Below are 24,473 nucleotides of genomic sequence, written 5' to 3' on the forward strand. Positions count from 1 at the left end.
AAAAGCGGAACCTTGTCCGCAAAAGTGAAGCGCTGGGGGCAATGGGGTGTTCGCAGATGCGATGGTTGGACCGCACCTGCGGAACCGCAGAGGCGGTTAAGTGGTCGCAATTGCGATGATCGCTAGGCAGTGGTGCTTTTTAATCGAGATCTAGCTCTCATTTCTCTCATTTTCTCTTGGGTTGGCCGAAGTTGAGGAGCTATTTTGAGGGTTTTTTCATCGAGTAACATGAGGTAAGTGATTCCCACCTATTGAAGTTAAATACTTGGATTATATACGGATTTTTACATGGAAATTTATGGAAATTGTGGGATTTTAAGAGGAAAAAACCTAGAATTGATAATTTTGGATTTTGACCATGATTTTGAAAATGGAATTGGGAATAAATTATATATTTGAGTTCGTAATGTTATGAGTAATATTTTTCTTATAAATTTTTCGAAATCCGGGTACGTAGGCCCGAGGGTTGACTTTATTGACTTTTCGAGCGAAGTTGGGAATTGTTATAAATTGATTAATTTTAAGCATTTGTAGTATATTTTGATTGAATTGTACATTGATTGACTAGTTTCGGAATGTTTGGCTTGGAGTCAAGTGTTAGAGTGGCGTTGGAATCAGTTTATGGAACTTCGGAGCGAGATAAGTCTCATATCTAACCTTGTGAGGGGGAAACTACCCCTAGGTGATGTAATTGTTATGTGCTAATAGTTGTGGGTACTACGTACGTATGAGGTGACGAGAGTTCGTACGTAACTAAAGCATGTTTATGTCCGGGTAGACTTAGGACTTTACCATATAATATTTGAAATACTTGAATCCATCCTGCTGGCTTAATTAATTGAAATTATAATTGAATTGATTTAGAAATACATGCATATATGTTAGGCCGAGTCTTATCACCTTGAGTTGTTGGCTAGTTATTTGAGAAATGGTAAAGGATTATATTCACCTTGTACTCATGTACTGTATTGTAAGTACGTGTCTCGTGATTCGATAACTTCCGTCCTTTTTTGTGGAGCGAGTCGAACGCCTCAGCAGTATAATAAATGCATCTATGGTTTGTGCCGCTCGACCCTCGGCAGTGTACACATTATTCTGGATCCGGCCAAACGACCTCGGCAGAATCATACGTTATATCGCTAGTAGTCCGAATATTCACGAGATAATCTTTCCACTGATGCCCGGTATTTTATATGGTATTCCTTATTTATTTGATATTGACACTTGACATTTTTGCAGCTGTTAAGGTAGAATATAAGATTAAGAAATTCATACCTTAAAAGAAATATTTGAAAGATTATGTAACTTACAGATTTACCCCATTATTGTTGTGTACCTCATATCTGCTTATGATTTATCATATTACTTCATTGGACCTCTAGTAAGTGTCGATGTCGACCTCTCGTCACTACTTCTCCGGAGTTAGGTTAGATACTTACTGGGTACGCGTTGATTTACGTACTCATGTTGTACTTCTGCACTAAATGTTCAGGATTTGACAGGTTTATTTGGTGATCATCTTGGCGCGTAGGCGCACCTCTTGAGGAGACTTTATGTGAGCTGCATTCCAGGCTACACAACGTAGTCCACCGAGTCTCCATCGTACTATTTATTTTATCCTGTCTTATTTACATTCTGGACAGATGTTGTATTATTATTGTACTCCTTAGAAAATGCCCATGCACTTGTGACACCGGGTTTTGAGGGTTATACTAGTTGATGCTTATGGTTTCGTACATTATTAATGCCTCTCAATTCTTTTATAAACTACAAATGTTGTACGTTTCTGTGGATTTGAAAGTGTAAATCCCCATCCTTATTAAAATCTATGATTTCGAAAGTAATAAAATGAGTAACTGAATTGATAAATCACCGTTGACTTGCCTGACGACAGCGTTAGATGTCATCACGGCCTATAGTTAATTTTGGATCGTGACAAAAACTGCTATAAGCTTCAATGAAGACAAGGATATAGAAATTCTAAAACTAAAAAGGAATAACCAGCGCACAAGATTGGTGGTAGACCACCAGTCGTCGAACTTACATTTATAGAGAAGCAAATCAACCAATTAGTTGAAATTATGAAAAATGTTCAAGTTCCTCAAGGTTCCAACACTTCCAAAGAGGATTCTTAGTCTATTTTCTGTTGTTTTCTATTTTAAGTGGAGAAATAATTTTAATTTTTTTTATTGTACAAAACAATAAGAAAACGAAAAAAATTATTTAGAAAAAGTGTACTTGTATACTATTAATCATATAGAATATTGTCTTTTCATAGATTTGACTAGGGGTTGTACAAATAAAATCGATAAAGCGCCCCAAACCGATAATCCGAGTCAAACCAGAAAAAAAATTCGATTGTGATTTGGTATTGGGAAAAAAATCCGACCATAGTTGATTTGGATTGGTTTTAACTAAAAAAAGTAAATCCGAAACCAAACTAACCCGATAATACATTTATACAAATTTTAAAAATATTTTATACATATAAATATTTATTAAAATATAATTTATAAATATTTCTTAAATTTTTTCACAATTTTATCTTTTAACATATTATTTCAATTTTCGACTTAACATTCTTCAATGGTAAATAAATTTTATAACTCATAAATATAGTAACTCAAACAAAGTTCAAATCAATACTAATGTATCGCGACCGAAAATCCCAACCATGGGGTCGTGATGGCGCCTAACATCCACTTACTAAACAAGCCAACATTAGCAAATTACTTAACCATTTTTAGTAATTTAAAATCAGAACATTAATAATACGAAACTACAATAATCTGAAATAGATGAGATAAGTACGAACGTAACGCGGTCTAAACATACCCATAAAATCTGGAGTCACGAATACATGAGCAACTAGAGTACTACAAATAAAGACTGAACGAATACAACTGTTTGAAATAAAATTAAACAGTAAAGACAGAATAGAAGGGGACTTCAAGTATTGCGAATGCCAGTAGCTCTACCTTAAGTCTCCTCAACAAGTCGATCTGGGTAAAACTCCTCTACGCGCCGCTGGGACCAACACTGAGATCTGCACAAGAAGTTCAGAAGTGTAAGCATGAGTACAACCGATCTCATGTACTCTGTAAGTGCCGAGCCTAATCTCGACGGAGTAGTGACGAGGTTATGGCAAGACACTCACAATAAACCTGTGCGAATAATAATAAAAAGATACATAAATAAAAATAAAGCAGTACACTCCCCAGAATAACATGATCTCAAACCTCTTATCATATTACCGAGAATAACCCTACAACCGCAAACTACTGCAGTCACATCAACTTTGTTGCGGCGTGCAACCCGATCCCAACACTTAACACAATAGTTATTGCGATGTGCAACTCGATCTCAATATTTAATAAAAATAATTATTGCAACGTGTAACCCGATCCCAACATTTAACACAATAACCGTTGTGCACGTGCAACCCGATCTCAATATCAATTTATTTCAATACTATTACGGCGCACAACCCATTTCTTATATAATCTCACTAATATAACAACTTAACACAACTAGTACGAAATCTCAACTAGTACAATAGTAGGATAATAAGCTTCAGAAAACCCAAGTGTAGCGACTAAAAATTTTATAACATCTTCAATGGCATCCCAAGTATTAACTGTTAATAAGCAGTTAGGATCGGTATACTGAGAATTAGCAACTTCAGTTATAGGCATTCTATATTTATAACAACATCTTAGGAATAAATAAGTATAATTTTACCTAGTAACTATTTCTTCAGGCATGAGTCTTGGTCTTAATCTATATTGTTCACACTTATCCTTAAATATTTTTAATCTAGCACTCCTATTATTACCTTGAATTACACCAACAACTCTTATAACTAAAGTAATCTCATTTCTAAATAATTCAAGGCCACTCTTAATAATTAAATTATAAATATGACATGCACACCTAACATGAAATATTTCAAGAAGTGGTAGGCATAACTGCAGTTTTAATAGTGAAATAACAACATTATTGTTAGAAGTATTATCAAAATATATACACAATATTTTTAAGATTGTAAAATACAACAATTTCATGAATAATATTACTAATAAATACAACAATATGACTTTAATCTTTATCATATTTAAAAGTAATAATACGTTTTTGCATTATAAAATTTATCATCTATCCAATGGAATATAGCAGTCAAATAATCATTTTCAATAACAATACGACTAATATCAGGAGTAAGAGAAACTTTATAAGGAAGACTAACGAATAAATAACAGATATATATCTGGTATTGTCCTAAAAGCCTAAAGATATCAGCTCTACAAGTACTTCTAGGAAGACCTTTAAATAAAGGGTTATAAATTCTTTGAATGTAATTAACAAGATATGGTGAAGAAGCAAAGCTAAAGGTAAATAACCTAAAATAATTATTTTAGCTAATTCTTCCCGGTCTTTCAATATATCATATTTATCAAATAAACCGCCAGTACCTGGGTTAAGTTTTTGTTTGTCAGATTGTTCATTAGCACCCCATATAATATGGTGGTTATCTATCATGTGCCTAGGAAGTTGACCCGTTCTCCCTTACTTACCCTCGGTCTCATGTTTATAAACTTTATGACAAGTATTACATCTTACATATTTATTGTCTTCTTCTAGTCTAGTAAAATAATTCCAACACTTACTTCTCAATCTTCGATTTTTCTTATTAGGGAGAGAAGGCCTACCCATACTATCGCGACCGCCACCTCTAGTAGTTTGACTAGCAGTATCCGGTATAGGTGGTGGTGTTTCAAAATTATCAGGTGACTCAATATTATCTAAATTATTATATATACCATAATCATTTTGTAGTTGCTCATAGTCTACATTTATATTTTCAGGTAAACTTTTAGAAACACGTGTAAAGCTAGTAGAAGAATCACCTCTTATTTTTTTTACTCTTACTAGTATCACCCCTACCAGTACACGCTTTTTTGACTGCTCTAAATATATCCATTATGCAAATTAAATTAATAATTCTAAATAATAAAATAAAAATAAATACCAAAGAAGAGAAAAAAGATGGAACGAGTATACCAGATGCCGCGCTAAATTTGAAATTTGAAAACCCACTCACTTTACTTGATAATTGTAATTTTGTAGTGACTATCGTAAATAAAATTGATAAAACTAGGAATCACAATTAACTGAGAGCAATTCAATAGTCAAGAGAGAATTGAGAGAGAATTAGAGTAGATGAAAGAGCAAGATGTGAGAAAAAAATAAAGAAGAGGGAGGTTATTTATAATTTTTAAAAGATTAAATTTATAATTTATAGATGAGGGGCTATTGTTCTAATGGTGTAGGCCGAAATGATCATTTTGCCAAAAAGAGACATTGGCCAACAGTCTTCCCAGATTGTAACCGTTGGCAATGGTCAATCTTTTTTAAAAAAAATTATCGTTATTGGGCTGGACCTCGATAAGAAACCAGTAACTCCTTAGCGGGCCAACCGGGCTCCGGTGCACCGGTAACAGAAAAAAATCCACCCCCGTTCGGACCAACCCCCATATACAACCCATTCCATCCCACCTCTTACCGGAACCAAGCTGACCCGGGTAATACCGGATTGAATCGGGTCGTTAGTGGACTGGCCCGGCCCCATTTAGCCGGTTTAGTTGGTTTTCCATAACTTACAAAACAACTCAACGGCAAAACGAGCAAAGTATTCTCAAATTGACCAAAATGTTCGCAATATTCCAGACCGAATAGAATTATGACGCGTTGAACAAGACAGGGGTTGTTTCGACAATTCGCAATTTTCTTTCTCTGCACGCCACACGGCCACCTCTCTCATTTTCTCTCTCTTCCTAAAACCCCTTCCTCTTTTGTCTTACCGCCATTACAATTCATAGCTCTCATTTCAACTCCCCCCTCCCCCCACCCCCCACCCCGCGAAATCTAAAGCGAAAAACCGAATTTGGAGATGTTGGTGAGTAGAATTTCATCTCGGTTCCGGAGAGCCATATTAAATCAGTGCCGCAGCTCGGTGCTCCTTTATTCTCGAGAACAGCAACGGCAACAGCACGTTCCCGTTCTTGCATCTCAGTTCCACTCACTTCGTGATTTTAAAGAAAAGGTTTGATTTTTGTGCCAATTATTTTTAAAAAATATTATTTTCCATGGATTGTTTGTGTAGGGTTTTGCTGGGGTTTAAGGGGCAATCGTAATTTAGTTGTATCATAGGCTTCTTTTTGGATAGTAGGCGAGGATATGATATACTCCCTCTGTTCCAGTTTATGTGGTTACATTTATTTTTTAGTCCATTGTAAAAAGAATGAAGCTTTTTTAATTTGGAAAAATTAAACTTAAACATCTCATTTTACCCTTAATAATAAGCTTTTATAGCCACAAGATCATAAGTTTCAAAGTCTTATAACCACACAAATAACTCTCTGTGCTTTTTCAAACTTTGCCACATAAATTGGAAAGGAGGGGGTAGGTCTTACTTTAGCTGCTGTTTTTCTGTGATGAAGTTTGGCAACTTATGTTAAATAATTTTTTTAGTTGCAAGTCTGATATTTCCTTTTTTTTTTGTTTAAAATGGTTGTGTATATTTGCTACATTCAATTTGTGTGCACCTTGGCTATTCCACTAAGTTCCTGCATCCTCCCACCAGTAAAACTATATGGAGTAACGCTGCCAACCAGTGCTTAGGTAGATGGGAATTTTTATTTTATTTTGTTAAGTTTGGGATTGAACTCTAATTGAATCATTGGAAGTATTAGAAACCTCATATATTGTTTACTATCTGGAGAAAAGAAGTTCAAAATGATTTTGACTTCTAAGAAAGGAGATGTAACATGTTAACCTTTAGCTGTAAAATGTCCTTATAAACGATAGTTCATCAGTATAGCGTATAATATATTCCAGTTAGGGGGAAAAGAAATTGCGGTTCAGTAACGACTTTTTAAATCGGTAAAATTTTCACTGGGTGCATTATTTTACACATAAGCAGCCAAGTGTGGTGTTGGAGAAGAGAAGCGACGATGTCTTTGTGTTGAAGGATTCAAAGAGGATGGAATGGATGTAATTTAGTAGGAACAGAAGGTGACATTCACCTCCTCAATTTGGGATTAGTGGCAAAAGTAATATGTGCAAAAATATATATCTTATAAGTGCCATAAAGATCTTACAGACTCCTTTTCGATGAACTGTCTCCAGTTTAAGAGATAAGAGGAAAGGGGTTTTACTAAGTTGAAATATCTCTCCTTTCCTCTTTTGCTCCTAAAATCAGACCAAGTAGCTGAGATGGTGAATAGTTAAACTATCTTACTTGTTTTCTTTATTTTTCTGAATTCTCTCAGGACAACAAATAATTCATAAAAGCATCATCTTCAGTCAACTATTCCCCTCTCTTTATCAGGAAAGCTATTGGGGAGAAAAATGAGCACATGACCCTCGATTTTCATCTTAAAATAGGAGGAAGGCTCTGTTTTCGAAAGGATATCCGGGCAAACATAAAGTGAAAAATAGTTGCCCGGCTAACTTGTTCTTTTGCTGTAATCAAAATAATGTACATTATCTTGATAACATTATAGATCTTTTAACTTGCTCAAGCTGTAAACTCGACGTCCGCTAACTTGATGCCTTGAGGAATTATGTATACGTTACTCCCTACTTGTCCAAAGACAATTGTTTAATTTCTACGTTCACATAAATATTGTTGGTTCTGCTAATGGTGGTATTCTGATCAGGTATCTCTATTCCATGAATCTGCCTTGCAACGTTTTGGAATTTCATCATCTGCATCTCCCCAACCTAATGAAAAAGAGTCATCTCAGTCCCAAAGTGAACCAGGAAGCACAAAAGAGAATGGAGATTGTGAAGCTTCAGTTTCTGCTGATTCTCACGTTCAAGATGAGAAGGATGAATCAGGTTCTGATATGGCATCCAATGATAACATGAATGAAAATGTCAAACGAAGGAGAAGACGTACTAAACAAACTGTGTTTTCTGATTCTGATTTAGATACAGAGGACCTTTCTAGGGATGACTTGGTGAAACTTGTGGCTGAGAAGGAAGAACTCCTAAAGATGAAAGATGGTGAGTTTCAGAAAATGCAGGACAAAGTTCTTCGCACTTATGCAGAGATGGAGAATGTCATGAACAGAACTAAACGGGAAGCAGAAAACTCCAAGAAGTTTGCCATTCAAGTTAGTTTTTCTAGGCACATCCTTTGCCAGGGAGTCATGCATTTACTTGTTGGTGTATTATATGTACTTGTATTTTGCTCTCATCTTTTACATAAATGCTCTTGCAGAATTTCGTGAAAGCGCTTCTAGACGTTTCTGATAATTTGGGCCGGGCTTCTTCTGTTGTAAAAGAGAGCTTCTCCAAAATTGATGAATCTAAGGATACTGCAGGAGCTGTGCCACTTCTGAAAACACTTCTGGAAGGTGTTGAAATGACTGATAAACAGCTTGCCGAGGTACACCTTTTCAGCCAAATACAGTCCAAGGTTTATTTCCCTGTTTTACTGCTTGGTACGGTGTGTCTATTAGTGGTGGACTCAGGATTTTGTGCAAGCAGGTTCAATCGGAGAAGTCCATAACTAATATAAGTGGCATCAGGCACGAGAAACAAGTTTTTTTGTCTTTATTGTTCATAGCGTGATCTCATAAGTCCTCTTAAAGTTGGTGCTCTATGTTTTAAACAAAATTTTTGCTTATTTTAATTTAAAAAATCTAACTTTAGCTAATTTATTAAACTTTAACAAAAAAAAAATTTGACCAATTTAAAATTGATTAACTCTAAGAAATTTGATCGATTATTAAATCTTTTTAGTATTTAAGTAACAAGTTATTATTTGCAAAAGAAGACAATAAAAAAAGAGTTACAAACTAAACTAAGTTAGCACCAATAATTAAAGAAAGAGAGCTTATACACTAAACAAAAAAATTAAATATAAAACAACAATTCTTTTTAACATAAATTAAATTAAATTAAACTAGCAATTGATAAATAATTTCGACAAATATACTTGCGAGTCTTAGCAAATTTTATGAAAGAGAGAACTAAAATTACCTTTTGAAGTAAAATAAACTTCAGTATAATTTCTATTGAATTTAAGTAATGAAACAAACTATAAAGTAAAATAAAGAAAACAACCAATATATACAAGGCAAATAATTTGATTTGATTGCAAACACAGTTATACTAGGATACCACTAGGGGTGTTCGTCGGTCGGTACGGTATTTAGATATTTCGGTTCGGTATTTTCGGTATTCGGTTTCTTAAAATGCTATACCAATACCACACTTAATTAAATTCGGTATGGTTCGGCTTTTCTCCCTTCGGTTTCGATTTATTCGGTCTGGTAAATTCGGTTTGTTCGGCTCGAATATTAACTAGTGCATAAAGCCATAGGTTGTAATATTCTTAAGTAATGTACTTACAAATGCGAAAATAATATAGTGAAAAAAGGGTGGAAACCAAAATGATAAACCTAGATGGGAGAAAGGTTGAAACGTAAGTAGGCAACCAAAGAAAAGGGAAAAGACAAGTATAGTGGGAAAAAAGGTGGTAAAGGTTAAAAAAAAAGTATAAAAATAGCTGAAATGAAAATTTAGAACTTTAATATTTATGTTATAACCAATAATATGCGTATTGTGTAACTTAGTATATATTTCGGTATGGTATCGGTATTTCGGTAGTTTATTTTTAAATACCGAATACCATACCTAATACCAATTTTTTTAAAAACATTTAAACCAAATACCATACCAATACTAAAATATCGAATATCAAATACCAAAATTTTCGGTTTCGGTACGGTAATTTGGTATTTACCAAATTATGCACAGCCCTAGCTACCACTGCACATTCTTGCTGCTATCTTTTTGCCTTTTTTTTTTCTTTCTGATTCTTGTTGCTATCTATACAAACAATAAAATAAAGTAGGCAAAAAAGATGAAAAGGATTCGAACGACCTCACCAATACTATGAACCCGCTTGAGCACTTTTGCAGGAGCAAAGCTTTTGTCAAGTGAATTCAATTATAATTTCTATACTATATTTACCCTGCTTTAGTTGTAATCTACACATATACACAGTATTATTTTTTGACTTTAACCCTCTTAGCACAACGTGGGCCCACCCTGTGTCTATGAGCACTTACAACTTTTTTCCTCTTTTGTAAAAACATAGTAATTTACAGTATAAGCAACGTTAGGTCTTTCAAGGTGAATTCTGGAGAGCATTATAATTAGAAATTTCAACAAGCTAGTTTCGTAAAATACCCTTCAAAGCCGTATAATTGGCAAAAGAATCCATTGCTTCTCATTCACTTCTGCTAAATGCCCCAACCAGCTTCTAAAATGAAGAAGCAGAGGGTTTACTATACATGCACCTGCAGCTGGAAGAGAAGCTCCAAGACGTTTTTGGATATTGTAAAAATCCCAGTAGAGAGTGCGTACTATTGTTCTAATTGCAATGTAAGGTTCAACAACTTCAGCGGTGTTTTTGTTGTGTACTGAATTACGTTGGTTTTTTTTTGGGGGGGGGTTTAAATTATAAATCCTTCCTATTTCTTGGTGCTCTATATTATTGTTGCTTCTTCAATTTCTTGAAAGACCTTTGTTATTGTGAGGACCTTCTCCATTTTCTCAGTTGCGTCGTTTGGCTTACAGCACTTTGTTACTTTTCAGGTATTCAAAAAATTTGGTGTCGGAAAGTATGATCCTACAAATGAACAATTTGATCCAAATAAGCATAATGCAATATTCCAAGTACCTGATCCTAAGAAGGCTCCCGGCGTGGTAGCAGTCTGTCTTAAGGTATCTTGTTTGGAACTTCTTCTCAGTGCAGCAGTCTTGTAATTTATTTGCTATTTCAATCTTCATTCACTTAATCATTGTTGATTATTGCAAATCTTGGACGTTCTTTAGACATCCCTTTCACTGGAAATTGAATGTGTAACAGAGGTGGTTGTACTTTTTGTTGCAGTCGGGGTACACCTTGCATGAACGAATCATTCGGCCAGCTGAAGTTGGTGTGACAGTAGCAGTGGAGAGTACACAGGCGGATCAAAGCACTGAAGCTTAAACAGGTGGGTCACAAGCCAAAGTTTTGGAGCTGGAAAATCTGTAACAAGGTGAAATCGGGAGAACAATTTTTGCCCTCAAGATTGAAAAGGAATCGAGTTTTAGATCCTCCAGTGGAAGCTGTGTGGGTCACACAGATCTTAAGTTATAAGTAGTTTCTTTTATTATTTTCTATATTTGTTTTTGCTAAGTTTATTCTAGTGTCATGTTATCAGAGTGGTCGAAATGATGACGTTATTCTTTGGTTAATAATGACGGCCCTATTGCGCTGTCCAAAACTAGAGTGGTATTATACTGTGGGAACCCCATACGAGGAGTGAGCATATCTTTTTCCAGGAAATTACAATTTGAGCATTAAACCGAGTAGAGTAATTAATGTCTATTTTCACTGGACTTGTCCTTTGGAGTCAAAATTCTAGTAAAAGGTACTCATCTTCCATTCTCTAAATTGTGAATTGAAATTAGCACATTCTCAAATGTGCGATGGTTTACCAAACTCTGCCATACATTATTTCAGAATTTTGTTGAAAATGCGTGCTTACGCTTCCTTGAAATATTAGCAGCATATCACTCGTAGTCTGCGGTAAAAAGGACTTAAGATCACTATCTAAACGGATTCCCAGGACTCCCCTCAATAAAAACTTAACTGTATTTAGTGTTTGCACCAAATTAATAAAGCATTTATTTAAAAAAAAAACATGTATCTCATTTAACCATGGTTAAGTGATTGCACTATCACTTTAACTTCTTAATTTTTAATGTTAAATTATTTAATTAAGTGTGAATATGAGTGTGATGCACTCTCCTTAGTCCCAGGGAGGCACGTATCAAAAGAGAGTAAGAGGGAAATACACCTACTGTAATGCAAGCAAGCAAGTCCTCGAAAGAAGCTAGAGATTGTATTTACAATCACTTCAAATTGATTTTACAACCAGAATCTAAGTTAAACAGTATCAAAAGAAAGTCCTCAAAAGAAACTAAGAGGGTTATATTTACAATCGCTTCTACTCAAATACAACTATAGTCTATGTTAAGCATGGAAACCAGAGGGTTATATGTACAATGGTTTAGACCTAAATACCACTAGAATCTAAGTTGGGCACTGTAACAACAAGTGGAGCCGTCAACCATCAAAATAAGCAGCAACTATTCTTCTCAATCACAGCCTTCGAAGCACAAGTCAAAGTTTAGCTGGCTTTCGCTGCAAATGGATTGATCTGTCATCAGCTCCTGAAGTGCACAGAAGGGGAACCTTCACTTTAATGTAAAACCAACGACTATCAACTTCAAAGTAGGCAGCAAAACTGATACTAAATCCATAAAAGAGAGGGAGTCGAATATTTAACAAAGGAATTTCTGTATAACGCTAGTCCTAGAATTAGATGGTGCTATGATACAGGATCAACTTTGATTTGTTCGTCGCTACACAATGAATGCTTAGAATTCATATCAAGCAAGGAAGGAGATCAAGAAGCTTTGGGGTATATAGCACGAGTTACATGCATGCAGGAGTGAATTGGGGCCACTGGTATTCTAAATGTTTTTTACAAGGAAAAAAGGAAAACTTGTATTCTGAAAATTTTAAGGTATTTCTCATCTAGGATAGAGTCCAAACTAAAGTTGCTCGTTAGAAGGGGCTCACACCTATATATTAGTCTAACCGTGTAAAACTAAAAGTTGAAAGAATTTGGAAATTTCTTTTCCCATAGATAAAATTGATCTAGAAAGTCTAGTCTCTCATTTTCGATTGACTCTAGAACTTCATCTTTCCATTTCTCAAGAAACTTGGTGCTACAATAGGCAAGAATAGTAAGATTTACAGTTTACATTTATTGTCTGTGGATTGCTCTTGTGCTGTCTCTATTCAATATTTTGAGAGAATGATAAGTTAAATGATGATATAACACATGGAATGAAAAATGAGAAGTTAGACGAAGACATGCCACATAGAATGAAAACAGAATGACTGAAAAGAGAAGTGCCACAGCCCACAGGATGCTATGCGGTAGAAAGATACATAAAAATGTGCCCACCGGAATGCTATGAGTAGAAAGATACATAAAAATGTGAAAGCTAAAATCTATAGGATGGTTATATGACCAACAATATTACGTTAGAACTGATGTTGCAGTCCAACATATCCACAAAATGAATATTGCGTAAATGGAACAGATGTTAACATGACGGTGTACTTATACAATTGGACATATAATTAGAAATGATTACATTCAACAGAAAGTGTAAGTAACACAGAAGATAAAATGAGAGAATGCCGTCAGAGCAAATTTAGCCATGTCCTACATAGATCTTTAGTTACATCAGATCTTAAGTGTGATTTGTCACATGCAAAGTATATTTCTTATCACTGCATCTCTGGTAGTTATATTTCTTACATTCAAGTAAATCAATGCTTATCCATGTTTGATCAAGGATAAGGATATAATTGAGTAAAGGAGAGCAAAGAATAAGTATAGAGAAGAAAAAGCAAAATAACAAACAATAATGACAACAGAAATGCAACTGCTTTTCTAAAAGGTAACAAAGCTCAAAGTATCACCTCAAAATCTTCCTCAAAGATATGATTGATGCTCTGTTTCTTCAAGATGTTATCGTTTGATGCTGAACTTGTGATAGCTTGATTTCGCTTCCTTATTTTAGCTTCATTATCAAGAGCTTCCTTTTTCTTTTCTTCTAAGTCAACAATCTGCATATTTGAGACGTCATAGGAGAAAAGTTTAACCGAAAAAAAAGGAACAAGTCTAATATTATGAGAATCTTGCACATTGTAAAAGAATGCTACAAAATGCCAGGCCTAACATTCTAATTCTATTCTTTATATTGGTGGCATTCCAATTTCAGTTCAAAGTTCTAACTTGATGAAGCTTAGCCCTATCTTCAGTAACAATGGAATGGAAGAGAAAAGAAGGGACAAATACAAAGACGGAAAATAGAAGACAATAGGGAGAAAACTAGCGGATCCAAAAATTGTTACTCTCTGCTTCCTTTCTCTTTATATTGTTAAAAAGTATGGAAAGTGTTTGTAATTTTTTCCTTCCATTCCCTTCTCTTTCCTAGTTCCAAGCAAATTCCTAAAGTTAGAATTACCATCTATAATAAGACTGAATCTCAGCAGATTTCTCGCTGCAATCCCGCCAAAACCAAAGCAACAAATATGGTTCTACATAAATCATTCTCCACATTCTAGCAAAACATTTAAACTCGACAGCCATCTTTCCGGCACAAAAGAAAGAGAAGGGGTCCACAATGAAATGAATTTATACAGCTAATGTACAGTTGCATTTCTAGGGGACAGTTTTGAATGTTTCTCCTACTTCATGGTTACCTTATATTTGCATTTGCAGCCATGTTTTGCAATAGAATGTTTACAGCATTAGTGTAATTTAATTAATCCATGTTATTGGTAAGTAAGCGGTGATTATATAGAGACTCGAGTTACCTACAGTGGCAGAGCCAAAAATTTTACCAAGGGGTGTCAAAATATAAAAAATTAAATATACCGAAAAGTCAATGGGAGTCAACGTATATTAAATATACATATAACCAAAAACATTATCTAGCAATACCGTGTAATTTGCCGGCGAGTTGAATGTGGCTCCGCCACTAGTTACCTGTAATTACCTTTTAAATGACCCGGTTGTGTAAAACTTAACTCAAGTATACGCGTGACATTAGGATATCATTTGGGGTTTTTTCTAGGTAGACATTGAAATAAACGAATATGTAAATACTAAATGAGCATTATAAATTGTCAATGTGCTTTGGTTGGAACGCTGCTTTTGCAATATCAAGCTTCAAAAGTCTTGTTACGTTTACTTCTGTTTTGTTGATTGGCTAGAACGATACTACTTGTTCTTTTTGATATAATGGAGAAATCCCCGAGGCCAGTGTCGCACGAAACTCAGTGGACGATGGCCTCACCCCCTCTATACTTCTCCACTTAATACCAGGTTTTTGTCTGAGGTAGGGTCCTAACTCGTGACTTGTACCTAATCCACACATTATGTGCTCTGCTCCTTACCACTAGACGAAAGCCCGCAAGGAAACATCAATACTTCTAGTGCTGTCTAGTAAGAGGTGGGCCAGGATTTGGAGCTTATTAGTTTGGTTTTCCAATCAGTTTAAGCTATTGGGTTCTAAATTAATAATTTGTATATATCAATGGATTTCTTAAAACAAATATAAGATTTGAACCAAAACTACTGGGTTCAGCTGAAACCGCAACCACAAGGCTAGCTCCGCCCTTGTGTCTAATATCTACAATCTGGAATTGTATCCTGTTGTCTTTATTGCTAAATTTTTAAATTGTTTGGGCAAATAGCTTTGATGTATCTTAATAGTTTACCGATTTTATTCCCTTTCTTAATTTAAAAGGAAAAAAAAACTCAATTGCACTTCAGCGTTATAAAATGCAATTGCAGAGTCTAAGAAAAAATTGATACCAAAATTAAACACTAACATTAATGTTGCTTACTAAAACTCTCCATAGATACGAAAAAATGTTAGAATGTCACTGTTAGGATTTAAACTTGTGACGTAAAATAACTTTTGAACCTTCTTACCACTATACGGGTATTTTCCCTCGTACAAAGGGGATTCAACAGTTATTTTTATCTATTCACAATCGAAGGGGATTCAGTTAAACACCCTTCCCTCTTAATAGCTCCGCCAGATAAAGTTATCTCAAATGACAAGTTTTATCTTCCAACAAATATTATCTTTTGAGCAAATTTGAATTAAAAAAAGAGATAAATGATAGTTAAACCCTAACAGTAGAAAAGAAATAGTATCGTTTATTTCTTACCGGTGCATAACGGAACTTCCGTTTAGGAGTTTCGTCGCCGGAATGAAAGGAAGAGAGCGGAGTCCAACGGCAGAGCATGAGTTTGGGGTTGTTAATAACATTGCCGTTGCCACGAAGGCGGCTGTTGGGCTGAGAAGTGACCCACTGCTTCTTCCATTTTCTTACTGGGCCGCTAAATACTGGAGCTGAACCGTACCTCGACGACGCCCGACCGAGTCTAGACCCTACTCCTTCCATTTTCTCTCAGAGGAAAAAGAAATATAAATATTCTGTTGATGGTGATGACTATAGAAGGAGGCTACAGTCTGTTTCACTGCAGTCGCGCGCGATTGCAGAAAGCGTGCAGGTTCCACGACGTCGTTTCATGACAATGCCCAACCAAAGGTCTAACATATATATATATATATACTAGTTGGGTTAATTTCAAATATTTTAGAAATTGCCTAAGATGATTTTCTAAATGAGTATGGCTTACTAATTTTCGAATTCTTTGTTATTGTTCTTTGCAAATACCAAAGTGAGATATAAAAAGTAATATTATTGTATCAATTGGAACAATTTAGGTTGGAATCAAATTATTATTCATTTATGTATGGGCAAATTATTATCCATTCTAAATAAATATTTTAGATTATTTTGGTCAACAATTTCTTTTTTTGGGTATGGAAACGTGAAGCCAAGGGATGTATATGATTTCAGAAGCAAGTTATGTTTACATCATAAAGTTTAAAGCGGCAAATTTGCAAGTTTCCCATTAATTAATGATTCTAAAAAATTTAAAAAGCTTTGAAGAATTCTCGAAATTTTTTCTTCAGTTGTCATTAGTAATTTTTGTTGCGGTGTTTCTCTCTAGCCAAAGTTCTGAGGAACACAAACCATTATCTAACACTGCAGTTAATGGTATTTCTCTTCAATCAATTGACTACAATGTTAGATAAAGAGTAAAATATAAAGTTGACAAGCCCCATCCGTGTGATCTATCAAAAATATTGCATATTAAGTAAAACTTATTATATTTGAAATTTGCTAAACGTTGTATTACTCGAATTTCAATTAGCAAAATAGAACAGATAGATTCAATCTCACACTAATTAAGGAAAAAAGAAGAAATTGAGTGGTCCTAGACTCTGTTTTAAAAGGCGTTTCTGGGGCGAGCCCCGGGGCAAGGCGTACCAAAAACGCCCCGGGGCGATGGTGTGGGGCGAAAGTCTCAAGAGGCTTACGCCCCGCAATTTGGGGCGTACGCCCGGGCGTTCGAGACGCGTTTTTTTAGTAAGGAGTAAGCCCCAGAGACTTTTTCAAATTAAAACAAAATTTGTTGAATTAGTCTTTCATATAATACCCAAATTCTCAAAAGTCAGTTTGATAATTACTCAAAAGGTTTAAAAAGGAACTCAAAAGTATTAAATTTAAAAGTAAAGACTTTTTTTATTGATTTAAGCCCTAATTCATGATTTTTCCAATTTTTTATCTTGTCCGCTAGTCTGCTAATATCTCCCAAAAGCAACGAATATTTAATTTTTTTTTTACAAATACAAAGAGAACTACATTTTTCTTCATAGCAACAAATTCAAAGTTCAAATTGCAGGTTAATCATCATTTTTGTTCCTCCATATAGAAAACTTTATTCTTTTAGACTCAAATTACTTGTGCTTGTAAGTAACGTATAACAGATTGTTTTGATTAGTTTTTTGGGGGGATGGAGCACACATATATATAGTTTTCTTCAATTTTTATGCAATTTTACCTGTTTATAAATATTAACTGTCATTATATAATTTTATAAAATATTAAAAATTAAATACCTATGGGGCTTACGCCCTGCGCCTCGGGGCTTACGCCCCGCTGAGGCATATGTAAAACGCCTCGCCTTACGCCCACGCCTTTTAAAACATTAGTCCTGGGTACTTTTCTAAATAGTACTCACGTAATCCTTGAGTTTGTATTTGTTTCTATCTGTATTTGTTTTAAATTGTTGGTCTAATTTAGACATTATAAATAAATTTTGTGATAATTTGTTATTAAACTTTTTGTAAGACCTGAAAATATGAATGATACATTCTCATACATTCTCATTTTCAGGGTATTTGGCTCTATTTTTCTCAATTATTACAAGCTATGAAGATTGTATCATTTCTTGTAATTGGGTGAACTTCTTTTAGAGTGTCTTTTTACTCAATTTTATGTAAATGTGATATAACTGTAGGTTACCTTAGTGTCGTAATTCTTACTGTTGCCTATGCCAGCTCTCTTTCTTCTTGTTATGCTTCGAATTAGACAAACATTTTATAATAGCAAATTAACATACAAACAACCATCGATCACCATAATATAAACAGTAGTATCATTTTAAATATAGAAGTTATGTGAATTATAAAGAATGTAAAGGTTTGTCAATGCAGTTTTTCTCACATTCTAATCATTGTCAAAATATCTTAGGCAAGTTACACATTTGGCCGGTCGTCTAAAAATAATTATATTTGTTAGTCAAATACACAAACAATAACTAATTATGTATAAATATGTATATTATACCTCAATATAGAGAAAATATATATTTGGCGGCTAGTACTTTTTAGAGTAGCTATATTGTGTAGTTTTTTCCAAATATCTTTTCAGTCTTTTTTTCCTTCCAGATGATAAATTTATTTTATTATTTCGTTTTGCTTCTCTTCAAGTTTTTTTATTTTATTTTTTATAATTAGGCTTCTTTTTTATCCTCCTTATTTCTCTTTACTCACTTTGCAGAACAATTTTTGGGTGTGGGATTTCATCTGATTTCTTCTCGCATAAAAAATCCTAATTTTATCAAGAGACCTTCTTGAACACATTTTTCTTTGATTTCCTTTAAGATATTTGAAAATCCATATCTTCACGAGGATGAACAAAAATGTTTGTTGAGGATTAACAATAATGGCTCTCCTCGAATTGGAGAAAAAAATGATTGTCCCCTCTCTTTTTACATTTTTACTTTTTTTTACCCTTGATTTTTAAATAAAAGTGATATTAACCTTAAAATTCAAATTTATTTTTACTCATATTTAATGACATATAATGTTTTTTAATTAACACGTGTAGTGTCGTTTGGCAAAATTTTTAGTATTTTTGAGAGTACACCTAATGCACATATAATATCGAGTCGGGGTATTTTAACCATGGAATATTTATTATGATATTCAAAAGAGGTGATATATAGTTAATGAGTTTTTTTAAATCATTAACTTATTAACTAAGAGTAATACGTATTTTGAAGCATTTTGATTTAAGCTTTGATCTTTCTAAGTTGTTTTTAGTTTTAAGCATTATATATATTGATGTGCACCAAATATGATGGTTTCAATATATAGACTAAATAGATTTAATTTATTGATCTTTTATAAATAAATAGCAAACCAACTAACGAAAAGCGTCAAATGATGATTGTATTTTTCATCCTCTAAATTTCAAACAAAATAGATACAAGAAGGGAACTTTCAAAATAAGACGGAAAATATTTTTTAAAAATGAGCTTTTGTTTTACCTTTTTTTTTTTTTTTTTTTTAAAGTTTTGATCCTCATAAATTCTAACCGTAAATCTTGAAGCTTAAACCTTAAGAAATGAGATATTTAGAGAGAAAAAACATGTTCTTAAATTCTTAAAACAATTACCATATTATATGTTATTTGTACTTTATCAATCTTAGTAACTTTAAATTGCTGGTATGTTTACTCTATATCAAACAAAATATTTTTATATTTTTGTTCTACATTAGATTCATAAGATCATTTTAAATTTTTTTGTCTAAATTATTACCTGCAAAAATCTGCTTAGCTGTAGTATATTGCCTTTTTGTTATACAATAACTTTGTTAAATTAGTTTAATAATTTTTTATTTATATTATTACGTAAAATTGGTTAGCTATAATATATTATCTCTTTATGTGCTTTTTCTGTTTTATTAGACTCTACAATTAAACGTGTTAGCTCTAAGTATACTATTTTCTCTAATTTTCTTATGTGTTTTATAAACTTTTTAAAATCAAGATATAACTCACGAAAAAAGTAAGGATGAAAAACATAAGCAAAACTATAGTTGGGCTAGCAGGTTGCAGATGTAAATGTGAAGAGTAATATGAGAAAAGTTTTAGGTGGGCCCCACCTCTATGATAAGTACGTGTGCCGTGAAAAGTCTGATGGGGCCCATAGTTTGTACACATTTACATTTGAAATAAAATTGAAGAGACAATAATAACTCCACATGTACATGTGGCTCGTCCGTGTTAACTTCTTCTAGGGGTGGACATAATATCGGCCGAACCGAAAAAATCGAACGAATCGTGAATTTCAATTTTTCGGTTTCGATTTAATCGATTATTCGGTCGGTGCGCAGTTTTTAAATTATTCAATTTTGATTTTTTGGTGCGACTTACGATTTTGGTATTTCGATTGAACCGAAAAACCGAAATTTTGTCTCAAATTGTTAAATCCTTACGCTGCCTTGTTTGTTAAAAATTGCTTTTGCTTTTGCAGTTGTTGTTTTACCTATTAATTGGTCTAAGTGATTAAGTGAATTGGAGTTATGCGCAGTTTTATTCCAAAAGTAAGAACAAAAAAAATCAAAGCAGTAGAAGACTAATAAGCATAGTATTGACTGGACATGTCTATCAAACGCTGCCTTATTTGTCAAATTGTTAAATGTATGCCTTGTCAAATGAAAATTTTATTTTGAAATCTTTCAATGGCACATGTCTATCTATATTAACTGGACTGCTAGCCAGAGGCCGGATTCAAGATCCGTAGTTTACATAGGATGTAAAAATCTTGAACCGTTAATAACCAAAAAACTAAACCGAAAATAACCGAACCGAACCTTGAAAAAATTACACCGAACCGTAAATACTTTGGTTTGATTTAGTTATTAATATTACAAAACCGAAAATCGATAAACCGAACCGTACTTTCATAATAATAACCGACCGAATCGACCAACGCCCACCCCTAACTTCTTCGGATTTGCGTGAACTAGCGGACCGATTACTAAGTGGGGATGCTCCCTCCAGCATGAGCGAACCCTTTCGAAACTGATTAAGAATCTGCCAGGCATGCATGTTGATGACACACGCACTTAACTCTTGCTTTTAATATAAGAGAATAATATAAAGTTAGGTATAGACAAGATGATGTGACAACTTTCTATGGCCAGCATTCTTTTTTTTTTTCTTTTCTTCTCATTTCTCATTTCTCATTTCTCATTTCTTTTGGCATTTTCACCTTCAATTCTCTATATAATAATCTACTTATTATATGTATGTATTAACAAAAGAAATGTTCCTTGGCAATAAAGGCCAGTAACCGCCTAATTGAGTCAAAGCCCATGTTGCTGAGGAGTAACCTAATCTTTATGATACACAAATGTGCAACGTTGATAAAAAATGACAAATGAATTACTACCTACTTTATTCTCCTCTTCCCACCTTAATGTACTCCTCCCACCTTAATGTACTCTTCCTACGTCTACCTCCCTTTAATGATTTTTTTACTTTTTTTTCTTCTCATTTTTTTGGTAACACGATCCTTTATCTCTCCAAGATATTCGACACTACAAAGAATTAGAATCAAGATGAGTTTTGGCTTTTTTACGTTCTTCTATTTATTTGATCCAAGTATGTAACGACCCGGCCGGTCGTTTTGAGAGTAATAGCTACGATTCCCTAATTTCTGCTTTTTTCGTATCTGTTTCTATTTATGTGACTTACCGGGAGATCTTGTTTTTGGTTTCGGAGTGTCTTGGGACACGTAGTCCCTAAAACGGAAGTTTAAATCTTAGAATTTTGACCGTAGTCGGAACTGTGTGAAGACGACTCCGGAATGGAGTTCCATCAGTTCCGTTAGCTCTGTTGGATAATTTTGAACTGAGGAGCGTATCCGGACTGTAAATTTGAGGTATGTAGCTAATTTAGGTTTGAATTGGCGAAAGTAGAATTTTTGGAGATTTTGATCGGTAGTGAACTTTTTGATATCGGGGTCGGATTCCGATTTCGGAAGTTAGAGTAGGTCCGTAATGTTGAATACGACTTGTGTGCAAAATTTGAGGTCAATCGGACGTGGTTTGATAGGTTTCGGCATCGGTTATAGAAATTTAAAGTTTCAAGTTCATTAAGTTTGGATTGGAGGGTGATTCGGTTTTAACGTGTTTTGACGACTCGACTAAGTTCATATGGTATTTTAGGACTTGTTGGTATATTTGGTTGAGGTCCCGGAGGCCTCGGGTGTGTTTCAGATGCTTAACGGATTGGATTTGGACTTGGGCAAATGGCTGAAGCTTCTGGTTTCTGGTATTTTCGAACCTGCGGTGGGGAGACCGCAAGTGCGGGATCACACGTGCGTAAGGTTTATCGCAGAAGCGGAGTTGGGAGGTTTGGTAAGGGGTCGTAGGTGCTGTATGAAAAATGCCGCATCTGCGCTGTCCGCAGATACGCTAGAGGAACCGCAGGTGCGGAGAGGGATCGCAGAAGCAGACAAGATTCCGCAGGCGCGCACTCGCAGGTGCGGCCCCTTTATCGCAGGTGCGGAGGTAGAGGGGAGTAAGTGCTTTGCGCAGAAGCGCTCATTTTTCCGCACAGGCGGACGCGCAGGTGCGAGCCCAAGCTCCGCAGGTGCGGAAATGCCTGGGCAGAACCTACTTAAGCGAGACTTCGAGATTTTGGCCATTTTCATCATTTTGAGCTCGGGTTTGGCGATTTCTTGAGAGCATTTTCGAGGGATTTCGTGAAGTAAGTCCCTTGTACTTATTTTTGATCAATAATCTTGCTTCCCCATTTATTTTTCCACCTAGTTAGTGTGTATTTAATGTGAAAATCGGGAGTTTGAGGCTAGGGATTTGAAGAGTTTGATTTTGGGTTTTGAGTGGTCATTTGAGGTCGGATTTTGATAAATTTGGTATGGTTGGAATCGTGAGTGAATGAGCTTTAGGATTTTGTGATTTTTGCTTGATTCCGAGACGTGGGTCTGGGTCGACCTTTTATGACGAATTTCAGAATTTTTGTTAAAGTCTTGATTTCATTAATTAGATTAGTCTATTATAGTTATATTTATGATATGTAATTATTTTTTGCTAGATTTGGGCCATTCAGAGTCGGATATTCATGGAAAAGGCATTGTTACCAATTGATTGAGCTTGGTTCGAGGTAAGTGGCCTGCCTAACTTTGTGTGGGGGAAATCCCCTTAGGATTTGATACTGTTGTGATATGTGAGCGTCGTGTACGTGAGGTGAAGAGTACGTATACAGGCTCTTTGTTGAAAAACCCAATTTATTTTACTGAGTAGCAACCTGTTTTTCCTTTAATTTGAGTTATACCGCTTAAATGAGTATTAGTATGTTTTCATTCTTAATTGAGTTATTTCAATATGCGTAGTTATCATGTTAGACTAATATCACATGTCTACATGATTTAACTGCTTATTTGAACTCTGTGAAACATGCCTAGTTGATTTCCTGTTTTTTCTTGTTCTTTATCAGTCTTAACTGTAGAATTCTTGCTGTTAACTATGGTATTTATCGGTTGAGCTGTGTGTTTACTTTTGAGACTACGAGGTGGTTTCTCGGGAGTTCTCCCTGCACATTTACCTTTGAGACTACGAGGCGGTTCTTCGGGAGTTCTCCTTGTACATTTACTTTTGAGACTACGAAGCGGTACCTCGGGAGATCTCCTCATATATTTACTTTTGGGACTACGAGACGGTATCTCGGGAGATCCCCTGTTGAGTATTTACTTTTGGGACTATGGGACGGTATCTCGGGAGCGCCCCTGTTGTTATCACATTGTTTGTGTTGTTATTTTTCTGTGAATTTCTTCTGTTAAATTCTCCGTTTTACTTCATTTTATTATATCATCCGTCTTGTTATTATATCCCAGTAGGGCCCGGATCTGACCTCGTCACTACTCTATCGAGGTTAGGCTTGGCACTTACTGGATACCAATTGTGGTGTACTTATGCTACTCTTCTGCACATGTTTTGTGTGCAGATTCAGGTGCTCGTTATCAGCCGTATTACCAGTGAGTCGAGATAGTTTTGGAGACTTCAATATGTATCTGCCGCGTCCGTAGACCTCGGAGTCCCCCAGTATTCTCCCCCGTGTCAAACACTCCATGTATTTCTTTGTATTAGACTCTTGTGTACTGAGATACTATTTTCCTTTTAGTAGCTTGTGACTTATGATGTTTCAGATTTTGGGAAGACTGTGTATTTATAGAGTATTGGTTACTGTACATGCCGAGCGACATTGTTACTAGTTATTCAGTTATCCACTGCTGTTAGGTACCAAGTTTTACTTTTATATTGTTATTTTCGCAATTTGTTAGGCTTACCTAGTCGTAGAGACTAGGTGCCGTCACGACGTTATACAGAGGGAGTTTGGGTCGTGATAAGTTGGTATCAGAGCTCTAGGTTCATAGGTGTCGTGAGTCACAAGCCGGTTTATTAGAGTCTCGCGGATCGGTACAGAGACGTCTGTACTTATCTTCGAGAGGCTATGGAACTGTTAGGAAAAATTATACTTCTTTGATTCCTTGTCGTGCGAAATTTGTTGACATAAAAAA

The 24,473-nt window shown here is 34.9% G+C and overlaps 2 protein-coding genes across 7 annotated transcripts; one reads left to right on the plus strand and one right to left on the minus strand.

Moving 5' to 3' along the window:
* The first annotated feature begins 5,779 nt into the window (after nucleotides 1-5,779).
* Nucleotides 5,780-11,433, plus strand: LOC104086574 (grpE protein homolog 2, mitochondrial-like). 3 transcript variants are annotated; one of them, XM_009590871.3, is made up of 6 exons: nucleotides 5,780-6,103; nucleotides 7,722-7,902; nucleotides 7,996-8,180; nucleotides 8,288-8,455; nucleotides 10,675-10,803; nucleotides 10,973-11,433. In XM_009590871.3, exons 1-6 carry the CDS (start codon nucleotides 5,951-5,953, stop codon nucleotides 11,069-11,071), a joined length of 915 nt encoding a protein of 304 aa, XP_009589166.1. In that variant the 5' UTR covers nucleotides 5,780-5,950; the 3' UTR covers nucleotides 11,072-11,433. The 3 variants fall into 3 exon arrangements, with proteins under 3 accessions (XP_009589166.1, XP_018623010.1, XP_009589167.1); XM_009590872.3 differs by having other exon boundaries at nucleotides 5,880-6,103; nucleotides 8,002-8,180; XM_018767494.3 differs by having other exon boundaries at nucleotides 5,879-6,103; nucleotides 7,722-8,180.
* A 517-nt stretch (nucleotides 11,434-11,950) lies between these two features.
* Nucleotides 11,951-16,251, minus strand: LOC104086575 (uncharacterized). 4 transcript variants are annotated; one of them, XM_009590874.4, is made up of 3 exons: nucleotides 15,893-16,251; nucleotides 13,628-13,774; nucleotides 11,951-12,322 (listed from the first exon to the last, which is right to left on the minus strand). In XM_009590874.4, the coding sequence occupies exons 1-3, from the start codon at nucleotides 16,127-16,129 to the stop codon at nucleotides 12,251-12,253; spliced, it is 456 nt and encodes a 151-aa protein (XP_009589169.1). In that variant the 5' UTR covers nucleotides 16,130-16,251; the 3' UTR covers nucleotides 11,951-12,250. The 4 variants fall into 4 exon arrangements, with proteins under 4 accessions (XP_009589169.1, XP_033509394.1, XP_009589171.1 ...); XM_033653503.2 differs by having other exon boundaries at nucleotides 11,951-12,271; nucleotides 15,893-16,249; XM_009590876.4 differs by having other exon boundaries at nucleotides 11,951-12,327; nucleotides 15,893-16,249.
* Nucleotides 16,252-24,473: the final 8,222 nt, after the last annotated feature.

This window comes from Nicotiana tomentosiformis, chromosome 6, assembly GCF_000390325.3.
Source record: "Nicotiana tomentosiformis chromosome 6, ASM39032v3, whole genome shotgun sequence".
NCBI classification, from domain to species: Eukaryota; Viridiplantae; Streptophyta; class Magnoliopsida; order Solanales; family Solanaceae; genus Nicotiana; species Nicotiana tomentosiformis.